Genomic DNA, 26,364 nt, shown 5'->3' on the forward strand with positions numbered 1-26,364 from the left:
TGGTTCATACATTTGATTGTTATTTCCTTGTTTATAAAATTCTGCATTAAAAATAATTTCCTATGAAATTTGGTGATTAATTCAATGTCATCTAACATCTGTTATTACTGTTAGAAATTCCTTTGTAGTTGATTTTTCTTCTCTGTGTACCTTTCTATTATATTTACTTTTTTTGTTATAAAATTATACAATATTATGTTTATATATTTGTGTATGTGTTTTAGTTCATCCCACTCTAGAGATCATTTGTCCTTTATATTTGTCTTATGCCTCCTTTCCATGTCTGTGATACTTTTTCTACAATTTATGCACTTTGGTTTTCCTTCTTTTTCTCTTTCAGGAAATCCAGTTAAAAGCCTGACATTTTCTCTCATCTCATGGTTTTGATTTCTGCCTCAGTTCAGGAGGATTCCTGGAACTTTTCCTCAAAATCTCTTTTCATTTATGTGTGGGGGGCAGGACAGGGGATGCAATAGTATATGTATACTTAGTTTCCAAGACTGTTTTTTGTTTTCAGAATGTAACTTTTTCAGAGTATCCTATTATATTTCATGAATACAGCGTCTCTGATCTCTCTAACAACACTTGGCTATTGTCCTAAGTTTTCCTTTGTGTTGTAAATTTTAGTCTGTTTTCCCAGGGATCATTTTTAGCTGTAGAATTTTCTCAAATTTCTAGTGATTTTTGGTCCTCTGTTTACGTTTAGGAAAGACTGACTTAAAGCTGGATACAAGGACAAGTCTTAGAAACACAAAGCATCTATGTTACAGTGAGTGGTTAAGGAACTGTTACTTAGATGATCCACCCATGTCAGATTGAGGACTGTACTCTAAAGTACCAATGCTCACATTACTCTCCTATGCTGTGAATTTCTGTAGAGAAATGGTTTCTGTTTGCCTGTTCTATTGTTTTGTTTTCTATTGCCTGTTTTGGTTCTCATCATGTTTTCACCCTCAGTTTGCATTCTTTCCCTCTGTTTATCTGCCATCTTTGAGTCCAGACGTCTCCAGGATTTGTCTAAGGAGAGTCACTCTCTCTTCTTACCTATGAACATATTCTAGGCTAAGCTGCTCCATTAGTTAACACTTCCATCAGAATTTTGCCTTCTAGAACACTCTGGTAGATTTTTACTTTTTAATAGTTATCTGAAGTCTCCAGAAGAAGGGGCAACAAAGATACTTGAAAGCTCATTCAGCCACCTAGAACTCCTCTTCTTTACACTATTAACAAGTTAATGATAAATGACTCTTTGATGAGATATTTTGTCATATAGAACAGAGAGGGAAATCTGTGGAATACTTACTGTAGAGACTCAGTAGCCAATTTTACATCTAAAAATTCATCCCAAGAAAAATAATATTTGAAATTAAGAACATTTTTTTCTCACAGCTTTTCTTTATAGTCATTATCTAATTTAAAAACATAAGCAAATTATACTACCTTCACACCAGTCATAATGGCCATCATGCAAAACTCTACAAATATTGGAGATGGTATGGAAAAAAAGGGAAGCCTCCTACACTGTTGGCAGGAATGTAAGTTGGTACAGTCACTATGTAAAACAGTATGGAGGTTCCTCTGAAAACTAAAAATAGAATTACCATCTGATCCAGCAATCCCACTCCTGGGCATGTATCAGGACAAAGAGAAAGTGTTAGTCTTTCAGTCATGTCTGACTCTGTGATCCCATGGACTGTAACCCACCAGGCTCCTCTGTGCATGAAATTCTGCAGGCAAGAATAGTGGAGTGGGTAGCTATTAACTGTAATTCAAAAAGATACATGCACCTCTATGTTCATAGCAGCACTGTTCATAATAGCCAAGACATGGAAACAACTTAAATGTCCATTGACAGATGAATAGATAAAGAGGATATGGTACATATATACAATGAAACACAACTCAGCCATAAAAAAGAACAAATTAATGTCATTTGCAGCAACACAGATGCTACTAGAATTATGATATTAAGTGAAGTCAAGTCAGAAAGAGAAGAGATACCATATGATATCACTTATCTGTGGAATCAAATATAAGGCACAGATGAACCTATCTGTGACATAGAAACAGACTCACAGACCTAGAGAACAGACTTGTGTTTACCAAAGGGGAGGGGAATGGGTAGGAATGGGCTGGGAGTTTGTGATTAGTAGATGCAAACTATGACATATAGGATAGATAAGCAACAAGGTCCCATTGTATAGCACAGAAGTGAAAGTGAAAGTGAAGTTGCTCAGTCGTGTCCCACTCTTTGCGACCCCATGGACTATAGCCTACCAGACTCCTCCATCCATGGGATTTTCCAGGCAAGAATACTGGAGTGGGTTGCCATTTCCTTCTCCAGGGGATCTTCCCGGCCCAGGGATCAAACCTGGGTCTCCCGCATTGTGGGCAGACACTTTACTGTCTGAGCCAATACAGGGAACCATATTCAAGATCTCGGGATAAACCATGATGGGAAAGCATATAAAAGGAATGTGTGTGTATAACTGAGTCCTTCGTTGTAAAGCAGAAATTAATACAACATTTAAAATCAACTATACTTCAGTAAAAAAGCCCCCAAAACTTAAAAATTTAGTTTAAAAATTAAGCAATAAAACACAAAAATTCACAAAAATGGAAGCAAATTGAATATTTTAGTAATGGAGGAGTAGATAAATTGTGACATATCTACATGCTAGAATATCACAGACTCATTAATATACTATATTATGGAACATTTAGAGATATGTGGCTAAGAGGGGAAGACAACTTAATGTAAATGCTGCTACTGCTGCTAAGTCGCTTCAGTTGTGTCCGACTCTGTGCGACCCCATAGACGGCAGCCCACCAGTCTCCTCTGTCCCTGGGATTCTCCAGGCAAGAATACTGGAGCGGGTTGCCATTTCCTTCTCCAATGCATGAAAGTGAAAAGTGAAAGTGAAGTCGCTCAGTTGTATCCGACTCTCTGTGACCCCATGGACTGTAGCCTACCAGGCTCCTCCGTCCAGGGGATTTTCCAGGCAAGAGTACTGGAGTGGGTTGCCATTTCCTTCTCCAAATGTAAATGCAGAGTGCCTCTTATTTTAGTTAAAAATGTATTGCAAAAGAGCTAGAAAGAAGTATACCATTATGCTAGCTGATACTGAATATCATCTCCACATGAGGTTATTTGGGGTTGCTATATATCTTCTTGCTGTCTGTATTTTCTTTCTTCTCTAAGCAAGATACATACAAGTGTTATATAATAAGAATATGTAAAGAAAAATATTGACATCAAAACTTTTTATAAGTTGAGAAAAATTCTCATATTTCAGTCAAAATAGCACACAATTCTATGCATAGTTTCCAAAACTGAAATTTGGAACTGGTTGATAACATTTGGAATAGCGGTGGTACTGAAAGATTGTATCCTGATCCTCCATTAGTAGACAGTATAATTTTTATTTATTTTTTCGATAACAGAGACAATTATACTCGATATACTCTCTTGCCTTTTACAATGCAAGTTTGCTTCATTTGAATAAGATTTATATTCGGATTCATACTTGTTGGACTTGCCTGCGAGCAATGCCTTGAAACAAGGGCCTTTCCTTTTCGTAAATTGAATAGAAATAAATGGAGTTGGAGTTTTATCAAAGATGATACCCCAACACTTGTGTCTGCCCCAACAAGTATTTTATAACCTCAGACTGAATTTATTTGTAATCCGTGGAAGTTGAGCCCTGAATTTTCAGTAGTGCACACATTGGTGGCCTGGCTGCATTGCCTACATCAGGCATTCTCAAGTCACCTAGAGCTTCTAAAACTTCCTGGAGCCCACCTCCAGAAAGTCAGTTTTAATTGATCTAAGGATAGAGATCAGGATCCATACTTTTAACTATTTCCCAGATAAATATTAAGTATAGCCAGAATTAAGAATGTCTAGCCTAAAACATGTATATTGGTCTCTCTCTGAAGACTTCGCCGAGACACTTTTTCATAATTTGTTTAAAGGATGAGCTGTGTTATTTATAATAGCACTCTGAATGACTGCGAATTAGTTGTGTTTTTTAAAATAATACCTCTTTGTGTGTGTGTGGCTTAAACACAATGTTGGCTTATTAAGTTTCCTAATTAAAGGAAGACAGCCACCAGAAGGTTCATTTCACATACAACATCGAGAAGAGCATTTCATCAGAACAGATATGCTCAATCAGAGTGCAAAGGTCTTTCCCATAAAAAGTAATTAATCTTGAAAGAGGTTACTTGTGTTAGTTGTTTTCTGATAAGAAAACAAACAGAACAAAATTCTTGTTCAAAATATCCATGCAGGTGTTACAGTTTGCACAGAACTCTTCATTAATAATTCTCCCAAGTTAGTACTAGTAGCCTAACAATGACTCCAGTCATGTAAACCTTTCTATTCAATTCCAGGCATCTTATTTTTGACAGTTTGCCAATCCAAATATTAATATTTCCTCTAATGCATATTTTGATTAGATGCCCAGACTCCTTTCTTTTCCCCCTCATCATTCAAGTATCTCAGTCATTTGACACATTTGACTTGCGTTTATATCTCTCCAGGAATTTGTAACTCATACCCATTTTTTTTGCATCTCCCAGCATCAGCCTATCACTCATTCAGTTTAGAGAAACATCAGAGCTTCTGAAGGGGTTAAGACAGCACACAGGAAGTATGTGTTCGCCTCTATCATGAAGCCAAGAATGAAGCTCCAGCTGACTGTGGTATCACCAGGCATTCCAGTGGCCTATCTAGATATAAAACCTGGCTGTGAAATGTTCTTTTAAAGTTTGGCTGAATATCTGTAGCTGGTATGCCTTTATCATGTTAAGAAGAGGTCAAGTAAAACAATGTCAAATATGGAAAAACTGTAACTTCATGAATCATGAGTATTTAATAATACATGCTGTGTTTTAAATTCAGTGAAGTTACATTCTCTAATTTTGCTTTTAGAATGCATATTACCAGCTTCTAACATTGAGTTGGTTAATGCATCGGAGTTTCCAAGTACTAATAGGCTCTAATACAATTTTTGGAACCCGACTGATGTTTCTAACTAATGGCTTTTCATTTTTTAGAGTGAACTACTTTGAACTGCCCCATAAAATTGTTGAGGCTATGGCAGAGTTACCTGGATGTGGTCAGTGTTTCACTGAAGACATATTTCTCCCTGTTCAAAATGAGCAATTCAGTTCAGTTCTGTTCAGTCACTCAGTCATGTCTGACTCCTTGTGACCCCATGGACTGTGGCATGCCAGGCCTCCTTGTCTATCACCAACTCCTGGAGTTTACTCAAACTCATGTCCATTGAGCTGGTGATGCCATCCAACCATCTCATCCTCTGTCATTCCCTTCTTCTTCTGCCTTCAATCTTTCCCAGCATCAGGGTCTTTTCCAACGAGTCAGTTCTTCCCATCAGGTGGCCAAAGTATTGGAGTTTCAGCTTCAGTATCAGTCCTTCCAAAGAATATTCAGGACTAATTTCTTTAGGATGCACTGGTTGGATCTCCTTGCAGTCCAAGGGACTCTCAAGAGTCTTCAACGCCACAGTTCAAAAGCATCAATTCTTCGGTGCTCAGATTTCTATACAGTCCAACTCTCACATCCATACATGACTACTGGAAAAACCAAAACTTTGACTAGAGAGACCTTTGTTGTCTAATAATGTTGAGAGTAATGCCTCTGCTTTTTAATATGCTGTCTAGGTTGGTCATAACTTTTCTTCCAAGGAGCAAGCATCTTAATTTCATGGCTGCAGTCACCCCCATAAAAGGTTTTTTTTTTTTTTAATTTTGGAGCCCCCCCAAAAAAGTCTGTCACTGTTTCCATTGTTTCCGTATCTATTTCCCATGAAGTGATGGGACCAGATGCCATGATCTTAGTTTTCTGAATATTGAGTTTTAAGTCAATTTTTTCACTCTCCTTTTTCACTTTCATCAAAAGGCTCTTTAGTTCTTCGCTTTCTGCCATAAGGGTGGTGTCATCTGTATCTCTGAGGTTATTGATATTTCTCCCAGCAATCTTGATTCCAGATTGTGCTTCATCCAGCCCAGCATTTCACATGATGTTCTCTGCATATAAGTTAAATAAGCAGGGTGACAATATACAGCCTTGACATATTCCTTTCCCGATTTGGAACCAGTCTGTTGTTCCATGTCCAGTTTTAACTGTTGCTTCCTGACCTGCATAAAGATTTCTCAGGAGGAGGGTAGGGTGGTCTGGTATTCCCATCTCTTTCAGAATTTTCCACAGTTTATTGTGATCCACACAGTCAAAGGCTTTGGCATAGTCAATAAAGCAGAAGTAGATGTTTTTCCAGAACTCTCTTGCTTTTTCAATAATCCAGCAGATGTTGGCAATTTGATCTCTGGTTCCTTGACTTTTTCTAAATCCAGCTTGAATATCTGGAAGTTCATGGTTCATGTACTATTGAAGCTTGACTTGGAGAATTTTGAGCTTTACTTTACTAGTGTGTGAGATGAGTACAATCGTGTGGCAGTTTGAGCATTCTTTGGCATTGCCTTCCTTTGGGATTGGAATGAAAACTGACCTTTTCCAGTCCTGTGGCCACTGCTGAGTTTTCCAAATTTGCTGGTATACTGAGTGCAGCACTTTCACAGCATCATCTTTTAGGATTTGAAATAGCTCAACTGGAATTATATCACCTCCACTAGCTTTGTTCATAGTGATGCTTCCTAAGGCCCACTTGACTTCGCATTCCAGAATGTCTGGCTCTAGGTGAGTGATCACACCATCATGGTTATCTGGGTCATGAAGATCTTTTTTGTATAGTTCTGTGTATTCTTGCCACCTCTTCTTAATATCTTCTGCTTCTCTTAGGTCCATACCATTTCTGTCCTTTATTGAGCCCATCTTTGCATGAAATGCTCCCTTGGTGTCTCTAATTTTCTTGAAGAGATCTCTAGTCTTGCCCATTCTATTGTTTTCCTCTATTTCTTTGCATTGATCACCGCTGAGGAAGGCTTTCTTATCTCTCCTTGCTATTCTTTGGACTTCTGCATTCAAATGGGTATATCTTTCCTTTTCTTCTTTGCCTTTTGTGTCTCTTCTTTTCACAGCTATTTGTAAGGCCTCGTCAGACAATCGTTTTGCCTTTTTGCATTTCTTTTTCATGGGGATGGTCTTGATCCCTGTCTCCTATACAATGTCATGAATCTCCATCTGTAGTTCTTCAGGCACTCTGTCATATTTAATCCCTTGAATCTATTTCTGACTTTAACTGTATAATCATAAGGGGTTTGATTTAGGTCATACTTGAATGGTCTAGTAGTTTTCCCTACTTTCTTCAATTTCAGTCTGAATTTGGCAATAAGGAGTTCATGATCTGAGCCACAGTCAGCTCCCGGTTTTGTTTTTGCTGACTGTATAGAGCTTCTCCATCTTTGGCTGCGAAGAATATAATCAGTCTGATTTCAGTGTTGACCATCTGGTGATGTCCATGTGTCGAGTGTTCTCTTGTGTTGTTGGAAGATAGTGTTTGCTATGACCGGTGTGTTCTCTTGGCAAAACTCTATTAGCCTTTGCCCTGCTTCCTTCTGTACCCCAAGGCCAAATGGAATATTCATGATTCTATTGATTCAGAGCTGCAGATTTTCTCTAGCATTGCCTGACAGAGTTTGTAGTAGATTATCAGTGAAATACTATTTTCCCAGCCAGACATTGGTCAGACATTTATTCTTGTATCTACTAGTTGTACAACTGTGGCATATTATTAATTTCCTTGAGTCTCAATGATCTTATTTGTAAATTGGGATTTAAGATCCCTGGTTTGCAATATTGTTGAATTAAATGAAGAGGCATAGCTCCATCAGTCTCTAAGACATCATCATAGAAGTTCAATGAATATTTTTATTTAGTCACTCACTCAACTTACGTTTCACACTGAATTTTTCTGGGCTCTTAAATATCTTCACTAACCATCTCTCTCTGTTATCACCAAAATGTGACCCTGATGGCATACTGGAATAACAATAATCTACTGAACTCACATGCACACCTCCCTGCCTATATTATCTTATTTAATTTTCTTAATAGTCCTTTGGGCTGGTGTTATAATCATCTTATTTTTACAGATGAGGAACCTAATTCACCAAGAGGCAAGTTAACTTACTAAACGTCATCTAACTAGCCAATGGAGAACAGAGGTTTCAACCCAGGAAACCTTCATCTCTTACCTTCTCTCTTAATCAGCACAGTGGCAACAGAGGCATTTAAGATGAAAGTGTGAAACCCAGGGAACAGCAGCTCTGCAAGATGTTAATAAGTATCAGGCTGGGAGCAGCAAAAGATGGAGGAGTAACATTGCATGGTAAAATATATTTGGGAGGTGATTGATTAAAGAAAACTAATCAGGTTGGGAGGTTAGGATTTTGTTGCTTGGTTTTCTTCATTTAATCTTTTAATTGTTGTCTCTGGACTTTTAATTCTACTTTTCATAGAGCAGCCAGGGCACCATTCCATTGCATAAACCATTCTCCCCCAGCCACATAGATACATAGACATAGACACACACAAAATCGTTCTGGGAAGTACTGATCCATGTAATGATGAACTTGAAATCATAGTGTGTCAGTAATCTTGTTCATCAATCCCAGAAGTCCTGCTACTATTGCTCACCCTTTTTTTCCTGTTAGTGTACTGAAAGTGGCAAAGAGAGAGCAATCCAGTTAACAAGTAACTAATGCCTAATTCTACCCTTGCCCACACTGCAGTAAAATCAGGTAACTTTGAAGTGAAATAAGCAGGGCTAATTAAGACCAGTATACTTTGGGTCCAACACATCAAAATATTCATCTACCTAATCTTGTGAAATCAACATTTTGCCAGTGTTATGAAACTACTCCCTCAGGAAGTGGTTTGTGTTAGATAATCAAGGCATTCACTTTCTACAAGCTTCATAGTGCAGCTTAATGGCTTGTTTGTTGATCTTATTTCTCAAAACAGTTATGTTCAAATGTAATGATGTATGTATGTAATGATTTTGCTGTCTTTCTGTAATATTAATCTCCACTAATTTTCATAATTTTCTCCAATAGTTTCATGTTAAAATAGTATAAAATAACTTTTCCACTGATGTTACCAATTTACTTATGATTACAGAAAAAAAAAATGGAATTACAGGGAAAGACATTGTTCTCTAGTTTTGAAAGCCTCACAGTCACTGTAAATCTTTTCAGCTTTTTATTAAGCACAGTACATAAGTCATCTTGTCTCACTTTTAAAATTATATTCAGAATGTAACACTGCTCACCATTTGCTGCTACAAGTACTCTATTTGTTGCTACAGCCTAATCCAGTCTGCCACCATTTCTTGGGAGATAGTGTAATAACCTCCTAATTGGTCTCTCTGCTCCACCTCATGCTTCCTTATAATCTATTTTCTACACAGCAATTATAGGAAGCTTTAATAAAAGGAAATTAAATCTTATCATTTTTCTCCTCATATCCCTCCAGCTTTCCCATTACATTTAAAAGGTAAACCTCCTACTTGACCTTCAGAGGCCTTATGAGATATCTGGGCATGGCCTCTTTAGGCCATTTCCTCTTACCTCTTCCCCCTTGTTGTTTTTCAGTTGCTCAGTCATGTCTGGTTTTTTTGTGGCCCCACAGAGTAGCCACCAGCTTCCTCTGTCCATGGGGTTTCCCAAGCAAGAATCCTGGAGTGAGTTGCCATTTCTTCTTACAGGGGATCTTCTGGACCCAGGGATTGAACCCGTGTGTCCTGCATCTCTTACATTGACAGGCAGATTCTTTACCACTGAGCCGCCTGGAAGACAGTGCTGTAGCCAATTCAACCTTCTTTTCCCCGTTGCTCTGATCCCAGGGCCTTCCATTGAAAGAAACCAGATTCACACAAACTTCATTTTATGTGCTCTAATCTTGATTTATTTTTCTTTTTAATACGTAGAAAGTATTAACTGAAATTCTGTGGGTGTTTTTTCTCTCTCTGTTTCCAGAATACAGAGGCTTTGTTAACTTTCTTGATTCCCATAGCCCAGAATCAAGGACATTATTTGGCACATAGTAGGTGCTCCAATAATATATTTAGAATCTGAAAAATGGATAAATGACACAGAGGCTATTGACATGCATATCTTTGGAGAGTTTGCTGTAGGATTTGTCCATTACTTTTCTCACCATGATGTGATCCCTCAGTGTGATTTTCCTCACCTGTTAGAAATCATTACTGTGTTATTTTTCTCGCTGATGACCTAATCTGATTATATTCCTCTTTTTCATTTGGGACCTTCTGGGAGAGCATTTAAAGAACTGATAGTCATCATTCTTCTTAAGTAGGAAGAGTATGACTTTCTAATATTACTTTTCTGTGAAGTCCTCCCTAACATTCAGTCATTGAGATGAGGCCTTTTTTCTATTATTGTAGCACTTTGAATATGGCTTTATGCATACTTGGGCTTCCCTGGTAGCTCAGAAGGTAAAGAATCTGCCTGCAGTGTGGAAGACCTGGGTTCAGTCCCTGCACTGGGAAGATCCCCTAGAGAAGGGAATGGCTACCCTCTCCAGTATTCTGGCCTAGAGAATTCCATGGACAGAGGAGCCTGGCAGGCTACAGTCCATGGGGTTACAAAGAACTGGACACAACTAAGCAACTTTCAGTTTTGGGTTCCCTGGTAGCTCAGACAGTAGAGTCTGCCTACAATGCGGGAGACCTTGCTTTGATCCCCGGGTCGAGAAGATCCCCCGGAAAAGGAAATGGCAACCTGCTCCAGTATTCTTGCCTGGAAAATCCCAGGAATGGAGGAGCCTGGCAGGCTACAGTCCATGGGGTCGCAAAGAGTTGGACATGACTGAGCCACTTCACTTTCTTTCTACTTTCTATGCATACTCAGTTTGCTAGATGATAACAATTGCTATTTATATCTGTCTTATTCGTGTTGCCTGGCATGTACCATGTTCTCAATGACAGATAGGTAGATAAATGATGATTGATTGGGTGACTATATGGAAAGATAGATGTGGGTAGAATAAACGCCAACACGTTGACATTATGGAAAGTAGTTTATCCACAGAATTTCCTCAGTTGGGGGGTTGACTCAGGATAGCTCCAGCAGTACCTGTGCTGTGACTGGTTAGTGTCAGGACTTTAGAACACTGATACTGTTAGGGAGAAGCAGACAACCAAGGAACAGCAAAGAATCAGTAAGTCCGGGTCTTCTACGTGTGTGTATGTCCCTTCACTGTTCCCCTGAAACTATCACAGCATTGTAAAACGGCTATGTGTGTGTGTTTTAGTAACTCAGTCGTGTCTGACTCTTTGCAAGCCTATGGACTGTAGCCTGCCAGGCTCATCTGTCCATGGAATTCTCCAAACAAGTATACTGGAGTGGATCGCCATGCCCTTCTCTAGGGCAACTTCCCGACCCAGGGATAGAACCAGGGTCTCACCATCTGAGCCACCTGGGAAGTTAATCAGCTATACCCCAATACAAAATTTAAAAATGTAAAAAAGACTGGGTCTGGATCTTTATCAGCACCAAACCTCTACATTTTTACTCCATTTTGTGTTTTTTATGTCAAATTTTGTATCTTTTCATTTTATGTGTTTCTAAACAGATTTTTGTCGTTTTAGTTAATTTTACTACTTTTGTCTTTTAACTTCCTTACTAGATTTATAAGTGATTAATTCACTACCTTTTCTCTGTATTTACCTTTGTCAGTGAGATTCTTACTTACCTGTTGTCTCCAAGGGAAGAAATCTAATTTGCACCTAATTTCAGGTTGATTGGAGACCACGGCCTCAGACAACCTCTGTTAAAGTATGCAAATACATACAGTTTCTGTGGGGCTGCAATCCCAAACCCTACAGTCTTCAGACAGGGGATCTGAGGGTGGCCTTGGGAGACTGTTAACAAAAATCAGAGCTCCAGATCAGTGTGTAAGCTATTATCAAGTTGAAGTGAGGCAAAGGAGTTGCATAAGGATGCTATCTCTCTACTACCCTGGAAGTACCTCCATAGACTCTAGCTGTGTGAGAAACCTTAAGCCTATCCCTCAGGCTGAAGCTCCAACATAAATAAATAGGCTTTTTACAGGAAGGTGGGGATGTGTTTCAGTCTGCGGTCTGTGCATTGCTCTGAGGGTGGTAGCCTACCAAGAATTGTCTCTGATTGTTACAGTCTTGTGGAGACCAGAAACCAGCCTCTTTGGCTGCCAGGGTAACCTGATCAATAAATACCACCGGTGTTCCTGTTGGCTTTCCTGAGTCAGCTGCAAGCTGGGCAGTCTTGTAGGAAAATGCCTTGACTGTGCTTGCCTGCAGGTCTCAGTGATGCAATGAGAGAGTTCCTTGAAGAGCTATGGAACATGTTCACATTTAAGTTGCTATCATGGGATGTTATATTTGAGCCTCTTGGTAACCACAAAGCAAAAACATATAGTAGATACACAAAAGGAAAGGAGAAAAGAATCTAAGCATAACACTAAAGACAATCGTTGAGCCACAAGGGGAGAATGCTCTTGTTCCCTGGACCCAGACAGCAAGCAAGGGAGTGTCACACCGCCTGAGCTTTTTTGTTTCAGCAAGGCAGTGAGACAGTGCAGAGACTGCTGTCCCCACCTGTCCTAACAAGGCAGCAAGAGGGTCTAACTTGCCTGCTTGTGCTGTCTTCTCTGGTAGCTCAGATGGTAAAGAATCTGCCTGCAATGCAGGAGACACAAGAGACATGAGTTCGATCTCTAGGTTGGGAAAATCCCCTGGAGAAGGGAATGGCCACCCACTCCAGGATTCTTGCCTGGAGAATTCCGTAGATAGTCCGTAGGGTCGCAAAGAGTCAGACACAACTGAGCGACTAACACTTGCACTTTCACTTGTGCTATCAGGGGGTAGAGAGTGCAAAAATGGTGTCCACTAACGCCTCTGTCTCTGGAGAATTTCAACTGTCTCCTGCCCTTTCTGCAGATGCTTTAAAATTAGCAAGTGAATCTCCTTCACATAAAGGTTAGGCACTTTTTAAACTGCTGCTGATATGAATGAGAGCACGTGCAAGCCCTTTAAAAGGTGAATCTCAGTTCCATATGTTCCTTTGGGCCCTTTGAATGATTTCCCATTTATTTTCTTGTCAGGTGTTTTGGGGCCTTTTCTTTCTGGTGCAGATCCCAAGGGCTGGGGTGCCTCGTGTGAGGCAGAAATCCCTTGCTCCTCTGAGAAAAATGCTGAACTGAGGAGATCCCTCCCTGCTGTGTGTCACTATGCTGAGAGTGGGCTTTTGGAAGGACTGTCAAATATGGTCTCTCCTACCTTCCTTGATGTGGTCCTTTTATCTTTTGTCATGGAGCAGCAGTTCATCTGGTTTACAGATCTTTCTCAGAAGAAACTGATGCATATGTAACTACCCCAGAAAGAGGTGGGTCCAGCATCTTTCTATGCTGCCATCTTGAACCTAATAACTATTGTTTTAATCTTCAGCCTCAGCTACTCTGGCAGTCCTAAAACATGCTGACATTAGTAATGAATGGGAAGGTTATGCAGCTGAAAGTAAGTGATCACTAATATGATCACTCACACATACTGAAAATTGTTCAAAAGTTTCACCATCCATTTCCAGATGCTTAAGCAATTATAATACAATGTAACAACATAATGAAATAAAATAGTATTATAATAAAGAAAAATGGCTGAGATGGAATAACTTGGTTATTAAAATTACACTCCTAGAGATGGCACTAAAGTTTATGTTGTAGTCTTAGTAGCCTCCTATATTGATCAGTCCCTTTTGTTTTGAGCTGGTGCTGGTTTACAAGCAAAAGTTAGAAGATTCACTGGATTCCCACTTGACTCAACAAAGGTTTTTTATCATAAATCATATTATTGGTGACTGGAAAAGAGATATTTAGATTAAATTTTGAATTGTACATTGGCATACTTAAGGTAATTACATTGTTTCTTCCTCACTTAGGATTTAAAAGGGAAGATAAGGTTTTTTTTGTTTGCTCCAAATTACATAATTTGTTTTGTTGATTCTAAATATTTGAGTTGTGAATTTAAGAAAAACCAAAGGAAGGAAATATATAATTCTTCAATATTTATGTGTACAAGTCACATTTTGTTATTGTTCTTCAGTCGCTCAGTCATGTACAATTCTTTGCAACCCCGTGGACTGCAGCATGCCAGGCTTCCCTGTCCTTCACTATCTCCCAGAGTTTGCTCAAACTCTTGTCCATCGAGTCGATGATGCTGTACAAGCATCTCAACCTCTGTCGCCCCCTTCTTCTCCTGCTCTTAATCTTTACCAGCATCAGGGTCTTTTCCAGTGATTCAGCACTTCACATCAGGTAGCCAAGGGGTGGACTTTCAGCTTCAGCATCAGTCCTTACAATGAATATTCAGGGTTGATTTCCTTTAGGATGGACTGGTTGGATCTCCTTGCAGTCCAAGGGACTCTCAAGAGTCTTCTCCAGCACCATGTTTTAAAAGCATCAATTCTTCGGCACTCTGCCCTCTTTATGGTCCAACTCTCACATCCATACATGACTACTGGAAAAACCATAGCTTTGACTAGATGGACCTTAGTTGGTAAAGTGATGTCTCTGCTTTTTATTACACTGTCTGGGTTTGTAGTAGATTTTCTTCCAAGAAGCAAGCATCTTTTCATTTTATAGCTGCAGTTACCATCTGCATAGATTTTGAAGCCTAAGGAAATAAAGTCTGTCACTGTTTCCATTGTTTCCCCATCTATTTGCCATGAAATGATGGGACTGCATGCCATGATCTTAATTTTTTAATGTTGAGTTTTAAGCCAACTTTTTCATTCTCCTCTTTTACCTTCATCAAGAGGCTCTTTTGTACCTCTTCACTTTGGATTATTCTGTTTAATCCTTGGAATGAACAGATTTTATTACCCCAAATTTTCATCTTAAGAAACTGACTCACTGCCACTCAGCTAATAAATAGCATAACCAAGATTTAAACTTGGCTTTTATCAAGCCAATGTTAGTTATCTTTCCATTACATTAGGCTCTCTGTATTAACATAGTAATTGATTTTCTTGAGCTTGGAGAATCTTGATTTTTTTTGTTTGTATTTTATTATAATGGATTTATTGAGATACCATTCATCTTGACCATACAATTCACCTACTTTAAGTAGTGGGTGAAAACTCAGTGGTTTTTAGCATATTCTCAAAGATATGTATACCCATCACCACAGTCAATTTTAGATCATTCCTGTCACCTCAAAAAGAAATTCCATACCTACTAGCAGTCAGGTTTTACTGTAATTCAGTAATTCAGCCCTTTTTATTGCTGAATAATATTCTATTATATTGATTAAACCATATTTTATTTATCCATTCATGAGATTATGGACATTTGTATTTTTTTGACTTTTTGGCTATTATGGACAATGCTTCTAGGAGCATTCATGCACAAATTTTTCATGAAATTATGTTTTCACTTCTCTTGAATATTATACCTAGAAGTAGAATGCAAGATCATGTGGTGACTCTGTGTTAAACATTTTGAAGACTGCCAGACTGTTTTCCACAACAGCTTCACCATTTTTCATTCTCATCAACATTATATAAAGATTCAGTTTCTCAACATTCTCATCAACACTCTTTTTTATTATATACATCCTAGTGGATATGAAGTGCTCTCATTGTGGGTTAGATTTGCATTTCCTTGAGCACTAATCATATTGAACACCTTTTCATGTTATTTTTTCCTTTGAACCTCTTATATATATTTTCAAAGAAATGTCTGTTCAGATTTTTTGCCCATTTTCAAACTGGGTTGTTTGTCTATTATTCATTTGTAAGAGTTGTATATACATATATACAAGTCCCTTATTCAATATATAATATGCAAACATTTTCTCATATTCTAAAGGTTGTCTCTTTTTCTTGATGGTATTCTTTAAAGTACAGATTTTTTATTTTGATAAAATCCAATTGTCTATTTTTTAAGAGTGTATGTCTTTCTACCAGTCAGCTACTGGAGAGTAACAGTAGTTGTCATAATCAAATTTGTCATAATCAAAATTACCTGTTTTCTACTATACCAGACAGAGGTTAAATGTTTTTGTCTTTTGAAAGTCTGTTTTTCTTAATTATCAAATTTACTGGATTTTAAGACACTAGCAATTGTGAAAAGCATCATCAAATTAATAATCACTTTTAGGAGATATGGATTGTTGCTCTTGTTCAGTTGCTCAGTCATGTCTTACTCTGTGACCCCATAGACTGCAGCATGCCATGCTTCCCGGTCCTTCACTGTCTCCCGGAGTTTTTTCAAACTCATGTCCATTGAGCCGATGATGCCATCCAACTGTCTCATCCTCTTTTTTCCCCTTCTCTTCCGACACTCAATTTTTTCCCAGCAACAGGGTCTTTCCAGTGACTTGGCTCTTTGCATCAGGTGGCCAGAGTATTGGAGCTTCAGCTTTATCATCAGTCCTCCCAATGAATATTCAGGGTGGAGTTTCTTTAGGCTTGACTGGTTTGATCTCCTTACTGTCCAAGGGACTCTCAAGGGTCTTCAGCACCACAATTTGAAAGCATCAATTCCTTGGTTTTCAGTCCTCTTTACGGTCCAACATGGACTGTTGACCCCATCCTGATTTCAGAAATGCTAAAATGCGGGGGAAAAGCATCTTAAGACAATGAAATATGCATTTGGTATTGTAATTTAGTGTTGTTGAAATTATTCAGTTTGTTTGAAATTTAATAGATCTTTACCATGTGGGGCATATTTCACACTAACAAGGGTCTGTGTCCTCGATAAGAACCAAAACACATCAGTAGGTTTTGTTTATATTTCAGATAATTCTTCTAATGGAAGAGGGATTCACTTTATTAATCAAATGCAATGTGGTCCTCTTCATTGTCACAGATGTTTGTTGGTGTTAATACCAACTGCAGTTTTTTTTTTTTTTTAATTCTGCTATTTATGATACACATAAGCTTCTGGCAAGAATAGTAGAAAAAGGTCTAGGGTGAGGGGAAAACTACCATTCTTCTGCCAAAGTAAGAAAATGTTTCACATTCTTAACATACTGTAGTTGTCACTCTTTGTCCTTAAGTTTGCATAGTGTCACAAAAGTTTCATTCATAAGAGAAAACATATTTGAAATAAAATATATCAAAATTAAGAAAAACAAATTTTTAACTTACTTATTTTAAACATTTCTATGAGTTTTCAGTCTGTAAAATTAGCAATTTAACAGATGGAAAATATTCCCACATATAAGTGTACCATCTATTCATCAATTTATTCAACAGATACTAAGTACTTATGAGATGCTAAACAGTAAGCTAAATAATGGGTGTGAAGCAGTGAACAAAACAATCACCTCACCAATAGCACTTATAGTGAGAAGAGACAAATGACCATCTATCAGTACTCTCTCTCTACATATATACTTTGTTCTTTGTCCTTTATATAGGCACCAGTACAAATATATGCATGTAGAACATGTACATATTCATTTTAAGTATATACACATATATGCATATGCACATGATATATATAGATATATAGATAGGATAAATGTATACCACATTATGTATCTATGTTATAGCAATGTCAGTTGCTGATATATGTACATATGTAGTATATATGTTTTGTATATGTGTATGTTATCATGTTATGTCAGGTGCTAATAAAAGTAATAAAACTTTATGAGAAGACAGAGAACTATGGAAAGTTCTACTTTAGAAAGATCTCTAAAGGAGATCTTTTAAAAATCTCTCAAGGAGAGATTCTCTCATGTGATGATGTGAGCAGAAGTCTGGATGAAAAAGGGATTGAGCATTCTTGCAGAGAGAGGAGCAAGTGCAAAGGCCCTGTGGTGAGAGTATATTTTTCATCAGGGAATGGGGTGGCTGCATTGGAGGGAGGGAGGGTAGAGTTTGGGACAAGGATGAGATATGGTGGGAAGAAGACTGATATTTCATACATGTCCTAATCTGGACCATGACTATTACTTAGAGCTACAAAATTATTGGGGGGTTTTGAGTAAACATTAATGTGATTTAACCTAGGTTGTAAAAGAGCTACTCTGACTGCCATGTAATAGAGACAAAGCATAGAAATAGGAAGATCAGTAAGGGAGACTCTTACAGACTTCTACTCAAGATAGAGTGATAGCTTAGATTAAGAAACTATTATCAGATATTGACAGATGATCAGTTTCTAGATCTAATTTGAAGATGCTTCAGATAAGATTTGTTGAACATTTAAATCCATTTATTCAGCAAATAAATATTCAATGACAGCTAAATGTCCTTAGTTGTTCTAGACATTAGGGATGAAGCAGTGAACAAAAAGGCAACAAAGGTGAAAAAGTAAAACCTCAGTGCACAAATACCTTACTGAGGGAAACAGATCATAAATGAAGATAAATAAGTGAAATTGTACAGCATATCAGGTAGTGATATGTGCTAAAGAGTAAGGCAAAGTGGAAAAATTATGCTTTGTGCTAAATTAACACAGTTTGCTTAAGAAGCAGACATGGTGGTAAGAGGAAATGAGGAGTCAGGATTCTGGCCTGTGTTGACAGAAGAACTGAGTTGCTGTTTATCAAGGTGGCAGCGGTTTCTGTACTTTAGTGTCCATAGGCTTGTTGAACATGCTTGTGAAAGTAGATTTCTTTCTTTCAGATTATAACTTTAGGATTACCCTCCAGTCTTTCTGTTAAAACATATTGACACACTTTGTTCCAAAACTTTACTAACTTATTGTGAAGGCACATAAGATCGAACCCATGTCTCCTGCATCTCCTGCACTGCAGACAGAGTCTTTATCACTGCACCACCTGAGAAACCCTTGCCTAAGTCTTGGGACACATAGTATGTTCACAAACATCAGCTTTGGCATCAATTTGGATGTGTTTGATGTACCCCTTAATGGTTCAGCAACTTTGCCCTGCTACTTAAGTTGCATATGCCTTAGTTTATTTATCATTGCATAGATAAAAACCATACACACTACTAGAGTTGTTATAAGGATTAAAGAAAATTATATATGTAAAGTTTCCGGCTCTTAGTATACGGTCAGCAAATATTAGCCATCCATGAGTGATAGCTATTATTAATAGGTATATAGGTATAAGTCAAATGCCTAGAGCATGTTAATGTAATTGGTAGTTAATTATATCCTAAGATATATAATGATCTGTTCATTCTTAGTTCATACCGCTGCTAATAACTTGATACTGCTAGCTATGCATCACATGCTATATGTTATAGTAGATTTTAAGCATTGCTAATGAAAGTAATGCATGTAGTATAAACAAAATTTTTTATTTTGCTACAATACTGAGTCACATGACTGAACTCTTGAAAGAACTATGTATAGTTTTCTGTGTCAAAACTTGTTGTTGACAGGTTAACGACAGATTGAGTAAAATAATTACAATAATTCCATTTTGATTTATTTGAAAAGACTAAATATTTAGGAATCTGTTTTTTAATTTGGAGAGATATTTGTATCACCTAGAACACAAATTTTGTGAAATGTGTCACTAGTTCTTGGTGATGCTTGCAATCACCATGGATATTTTCTATTTTATACTCTTTTACATTGATTATATCTTGCTCATTGTTCATATAGCTTCTTATATGGGTTACCCTTTTTGATTTTTCCAGTGGTAATTACTATATTCAATGTTCTTGCTCCTTTTTTGCTGTTGTGGTTCCGTTTCAATCTCCTAATATTTTTTAATCTTTCTTGTAAAGTTTGTTAGCATTTCTTATATGATTTCTTAGACTTCTTACTCTCTTAAGTCAAGTTCATATTTATAAAACAACAATTTAAAAAAAAAACAGCAATTAAAAAGAATGACCAAAACGTGTAGTCTTTTTAATTAAGCAAATAAATGTGTAAAATTTGCCTTAAAAAGCAAAATTGTATTGAATTCTTACAACTATCTCTATTTTCAAGTTCAAAAGAGATAACATCCAGTTGCATTTGCATGACGTTAACTTTGTTTTCAAAATGTTTAAGTACACTAAATGACAGAGATGCATTTCATTTTTTCTGAAAGTTACTGGCAAGACTCCGTATTATTACCTTTTTTTGCTTATTTATTGGATATATGGGTCATATGAAAATTATTCTTGGTTAAACCTTGAGAAAACATGGGGAAAAAAGAGATGATTATATTTAAGGAGAAAGAAAAGAAAGAAGGATAAAAATGGATGTAATTTTCTCTTTCTCTTTTCTAGCCCTAGGAAAAGATAAGGATTTCACGGATGAATCAGAGCATGCTAATTATGACCGATCTCGCCTCATTAAAGACTTTGTTCCTAAAAATAATTCTGAACCCAAGCCCAGATTGCCTAAGGTAATGCAAACTAAACAATCTATAAGTCATTGAGGTCTCTAACATCTAAATCCATACAGTTCTTTTTAATTTCAGTTGATATTTCCTGGAGAGAATGAGGCTGCACAGGACTCAAAACTGAAAAGTTATGTGTAGACATCATATCCATTTATATTATCGATAGAATTTTATAGACATTCTAAAGCATAAAATTATTCAGTAATTTTTTTAGAGGTTTATTCCATCTTCTTTCCTGTTTTTTGAAAGACACCATGGTTTAATGAGAGCATGAATTTTATTATCAAGTGGGCCAATATTTGAACTGCAGTTCCAATACTTATAGTTGTGGTAACTTGAGCAAGTCAATCAAACTCACTTAGCCTTGTTTTCATCATTTGTAAAATTAGAATCGCTGTCAGCTTGACAAATTTTTTGGTTTTCTTCAAGTTTTGTTGAGATATAATTGACACAGCACTTTATAAGTTTAAGGTATACAGTATAATTATTTGACTTACATACATCATGAAACGGTTACCAGAATAAGTTGAGTAAACATTCATCATCTCATATAGATGCGAAATCAAAGAGACAGAAATATATTTCTTATAATAAGAACTCTTAGAATTTACTCTTAACAACTTTTATATACAGCATACAGCAGTGTTCATTATATTTATCATGTGTATAGTCCATGGGTACGCAAAGAGTTGGACACGACTGAGTGACTTTCACTTTCATTTTTCACCATATAAAGATATAATGTAGTTATTGACTCTATTCCCCACACTGTATTTCATACCCATGACTCAGTTACTTTGCAACTTGAAGTTTGTACCTTTTAATCTCCCTTACTTCTTTCCTCCCCTCCTCCCCCCCGTCCCCCGGCAATCACCTGTCCTTCCTGTCTATAATTCTGTTTTATATTTATCCTTTTATTTTGTTTTTTAGATTCGACATGTAAGTGAAATCATACAGTGTTTTACTTTCTTTCTCTGCCTGATTTACTTCAGTAAGCATGATGCTCTCTAGGTCTCTAGGTCCTTCCGCGTTGTTACAAATGGGAATATTTTATTTTTTATGGCTGAGTAATATTCCATATGGGCTTCCCTGGTGGCCCAGAAGTAAAGAATCTGCCTGCCAGGGCAAGAGATGTGGGTTCAGTCCCTCGGTTGAGAAGATCCCCTGGAGAACCTTTTTAGTTTGTTGACAGTTTCTTTCACTGTGCAAAGGATTTTTAATGTAATGTAGTCCCATTTGTTTATTTTTGCTTTTGTTTCCCTTGTCTAAGGAGACATATATAGAAAATATCGTTGAGATTAATGTCAAAGAGCATGCTGCCCATATTATCTCCTAGAAGTTTCATGGTTTTGGGTTTGCATTTATATCTTTAATCCATTTCTAATTTACTTTTGTGAATGGTGTGAGAAAGTAGTCCAGTTTGACCTATTTGTATGTAGCTGTTTGGTTTTTCCAACATCATTTATTGAAGAGACTGTCTTTCCCATTGTATGTTGTTGCCTCCTTTGTCACAGATTCATTGTTCTGTTCCATTGATATCTGTGTTTGTTTTTGTGCCAGTAACATGTGGTTTTGATTACTTTAACTTGTAGTATAGTTTGAAATCACAAAGCACGATTCCTCTAGGTTTGTTCTTCTTTCTCAAGATTGTTTCTGGCTATTTGGGGGTCTTTTGTGGTTCCATACAAATTTTAGAATTATTTGTTTTAGTTCTGTGAAAACTGCCATTGGTATTTCGATAGCGATTGTGTTGAATCTGTGGAAAGCCTTGGGTAGTATGATCATTTTAACGTTATTAATTCTTTCAGCCCATAAGTATGGTATTAATATATATTTTCATCTGTTTATCTGGTCTTTAGTTACTTTCATCAGTATCAGTTTTGCAAGTATATCTTTTACCTCCTTAGATAGTCTTATTCCTCGATGTTTTATTTTTTTTGATGCAACCGCAAATATGATTTTTTAAAAATTTCTGTTTCTAGTTGTTTGTTGTTAGTATATAGAAATATAACATATTTCTGTACATTAATTTGTAGGCTATAGCTTTACAAAGTTTCATATCATCTGCAAATATTGACAGTTTTATTTCTTCCTTTCCATTTGGGATTCTTTGTGCTTATTTTTATTGTCTGATTGTTGTGGCTAGAACTTCCAAGACTGTGTTAAATGAAAGTGGTGAGAATGATCAGCCTTCTCTTGTCCCTGAACAAACGCTTTCAAGCTTTCCACTGTTGAGTATGATGTTAACTGTAGGTTTGTCATATATGTTGAAATATGTTCCCTCTATACTCATTTTTATGGGAGTTTTTATCATAAATGGATGTTGAATTTTGTCAAATAACTTTTTCTGCATCTATGGAGCTGATTATATAACCATTATTTTTCAGTTTGTTAATGTGGTGTATCACACTGATTTGCAGATTTTGAAACATTATGAAAGGTTTCTATAACAACTTGGATGTTGAGAATACTGTGTTGAAACTATAATTCATCAACAAATCACTGGGTTGGGGTTCAGTTTTTAAAATCTCTGGTTCCAGCAATCCTACCATCCCTCAAAATTCTTTTGTGGGTTCTTCAAAGTATCTGAGTAAAGTCATCCAGCACCAAATACCATCATCCCCTTTCGATGCTTTCCAAGACAAGTATTGACTCAGTCCAAGTTCACTTCATGTTTTCTTAAATTGCTTACTGATTAAAGTGGGAATACCTTAGTAAAAGAAATTTGGATGTTAACATAAGGAATGACTTAGCTTTTAGTTGTCACTGCATGGAAAATAACCAGTAATCATTTCCTTGAAAATATCTTTTTCTGTGATATTTGATTTGGTTTGACCTGGATTAATTTTACAAATCCCTTCATTCATTACCATCAGTGTGTTAGTGATGAAATATGGCACAATTTAAATCTTACTGTTATAATGATTCTGAACTGTAATAAGTAGACACAGAAATAAATATTTGTGCCAGGTTTATTCATTCATCTTTGGTTTGATTTTGTTAAGTAAGGATACTATTTTGTGCTGATATTTCTTAGATTGTCTTCACAAATCGGTAGTTTATCTCCCGATGTTTACTTCATTTGACTCTCTATGTACTATCTGATTGGCCCTGTGGATGTTTTGAGAGTTGAGTGGCTCAGTGGTAAAGAATCCACTTGCCAATGCAGGAGACACAGGTTCAACCTCTGGGTTGGGAGGATTCCCTGGAGAAGGAAATGGCAACCCAATCTACTATTCTTGCCTGGGAAATCCCCTGGGCAGGGGAGTTTGGTGGGCTACAGTCCATGGGGTCACAAAGAGTTGGACATGATTTAGAAACTGAACAATAACAAACAACAACTATATCTAAAGCATTGTTCCAAGAGACCTGAGCCTGAAAGAAGCCATAAGAAAAATTGAGGAAAAGCAGATATTTTACCTTAAGATACTTTTAGCACCAATGAGTAGCAATACAAATATGATATGCTTCAAATAATTAAAAAATGAATTAAGATTAAATAAAATTTGTGTTATCTGTGTCTTTAAAAATTAGCACATGCCACCATGTTTTCTTCCCTTTATGATTTCAGTCTCTTTTCATTCTATGCTTTCCTTCCCTCTCTTTGGGCTTCCCTGGTAGCTCAGTCAGTAAAGAATCTGCCTACAGTGCAGGAAACCCAGGTTTGATCCCTGGATTGGGAAGATCCACTGGAGAAGGAAAAGGCAAATCACTCCAGTATTCTTGCCTGGAAAATCCCAAGGACAGAGGAGCCTGGTGGGATATAGTCCATGGGATTGCAAGAGTTGGACACGACTTAGCAACTAAACCACCACTGCCAATGACACCTTCCATTCCATTTCTGCTCCACAGTCACCAATTCCCAAATCTCTAGACTAGACTTGAACTTTAGAATATTCAAGTTAAGAAGAAATAATTACACCTGCAGACATCTTTTGTTTTTTTGACAGCAAAATAAGAGAGTGGTGTGTGATGATGGTAATATACCACAGTAGTCCAGTCCAGTAATCCTAACCTAAAGTCCTGTTAGTTCTATTACACTTCTATTCAAATTTGAAAATGTAGTGCATCGTCTGGAGGTTTTTGGATTCACTCTTCTATCTTCTATGAAAATATGTCCACTTTCATCCATTTTATAGGTTAAGGTGCAGCACAAATCCAACTTGAATAAGTAGTTCTATTCCAAAAGAAGAAAAAAGATGTTTAAAATACATTTAGCTAGGCTACTTGCTTGAAAAGCTTATCTATAAATGAAAGGCAAAATAATCTTCTTAGGTGTATTCTTTATGTACATTTATCAGAGAGAACCTCAAAAAAGCAATGACCTATATATCTATTGTTTGAACAAGTATCTGAATAACCTTAGTTTATAACTATGCTGTTGTTGTTCAGTTCTGCTGTTGTTTGCTCAGTCATGTCCAGCTCTTTGTGACCCCAAGGACTGCAGCATGCCAGGCTTCACTGTCCTTCAGTAGTTACCAGGAGTTTGGTCCAAATTATGTTCATTGAGTTGATAGTACCACCCAACCATCTCATCCTCTGCCATCCCCTTCTTCTTTTGCCTTCAGTCTTTCCCAGCATCAGGGTCTTTTCCAATGAGTCAGCACTTTGCATCAGGTGGCCAAAGTATTAGAGCTTCAGCTTCAGCATCAGTCCTTCCAATGAATATTCAGGACTGATTTCCTTTAGGATGGACTGGTTGGATCTCCTTGCAGTCTGGACTCTCAAGACTCCAGCACTACAGTTTGAAGGCATCAATTCTTCGGCACTCAGTCTTTTTTATTTTTCAGCTCTCACATCCATACATGACTACTGGAAAAACAATAGCTTTGACTATACAGACCTTTGTAGGCAAAGTGATGTCTCTGCTTTTTAATACGCTGTCTAGGTTTCATTGCTTTTATTCCAAGGAGCAAACATTTTTTAACCTCCTCTTTAACCTTCAATAAGAGGCTCTTTAAGTCTTCTTCACTTTCTGCCATAAGGATGGTGTCGTTTGCACATCTGAGGTTATTGATGTTTCATCCCATCATTAAATGATATGCATATATATGTGTGTACGTGTATGTACATATATTTTAAGCTGGCTTTTAGGAAATTGACAACATCCATTCACTTGTGACCTACAAAATAGCAACTTTCATATGGTTCAAATTAGCACATAATTAATCTCTATGTATCTAGACGTATGGCTGAAGATCTGTGCATTATGTTATTTGCTTGGGATAACTGTACTGGTTGCAACCTGTCCTATGCATTTTATACAGTGTAACTGATATTTTATTTCTTCATAAAAGTTATTCAATTATGTTTTAGAGATGAAAAAACAAGTTTATAAAAAGTCAGCAGAAAGGGAACAAAGATTCACAGAGGAAAATGGCTCCCAACGTAAACTACATTGTAAATCATAACAAGTGTTAGATTATAGAAAACAAATAGAAATTTCTAACAAGATTGCCATCAGCTATAAAAACTAGGTTCTAGGAAATAACTCCAAATGTGTCAAAGTGGTGTCTTACATTGAATTTATGAGGAAGTCCTGTTGAGTTTATCAATAGTAAAAACAAATAAATAAATATAGAAATCCACCTGATTAGTTTACTGGTTATTGTATAGGTAGACTATACATCTGCTTGAGAATTTGTTTTGTCAGCCATTGTGCAAACATTTCCTGAATGATCTTGAGTCAGTGTGGTGAATTTTGCTTTGACCATAAATCCACTGCTTCTGATAATTTTGTGAGTCAAATATATTTGTAAGATACTACAGTTTGCTCTAAAATTATCTTCAGTAAAATGAATTATTTCTTTAGAATATTTTCTTCAAGTTATTAACTTTAGGCACATATCATTTACACTAAAATTCCTTAATATTTCAGAGATTAAACTCATGATACTGATATCTAATATGATGAAATGATATTGATATGTTAATAGGACATATTTTTTATTTATTTTTAACCCACTATGAGCAGAGTTTGACACCACAGGACAGAGGACAGAGAAAGATGGCAAACATGGACAGGTCTTGCTGTCCATGTAGTGGGATGCAGTTCAGGAGG

The 26,364-nt window shown here is 36.9% G+C and overlaps 1 protein-coding gene across 3 annotated transcripts in view; it reads left to right on the forward strand.

Moving 5' to 3' along the window:
• Positions 1-26,364, forward strand: part of ANO3 (anoctamin 3) — a 429,104-nt gene that overhangs the window by 221,949 nt on the left and 180,791 nt on the right. For all 3 annotated transcript variants that reach the window (XM_043908234.1, XM_043908242.1, XM_043908249.1), the window contains one exon: positions 20,188-20,306. In XM_043908234.1, the coding sequence (XP_043764169.1) occupies positions 20,188-20,306 (119 nt within the window). The remainder of the gene's footprint in view (positions 1-20,187; positions 20,307-26,364) is intronic.

This window comes from Cervus elaphus, chromosome 1 (assembly GCF_910594005.1).
Source record: "Cervus elaphus chromosome 1, mCerEla1.1, whole genome shotgun sequence".
Taxonomy (NCBI): domain Eukaryota; kingdom Metazoa; phylum Chordata; class Mammalia; order Artiodactyla; family Cervidae; genus Cervus; species Cervus elaphus.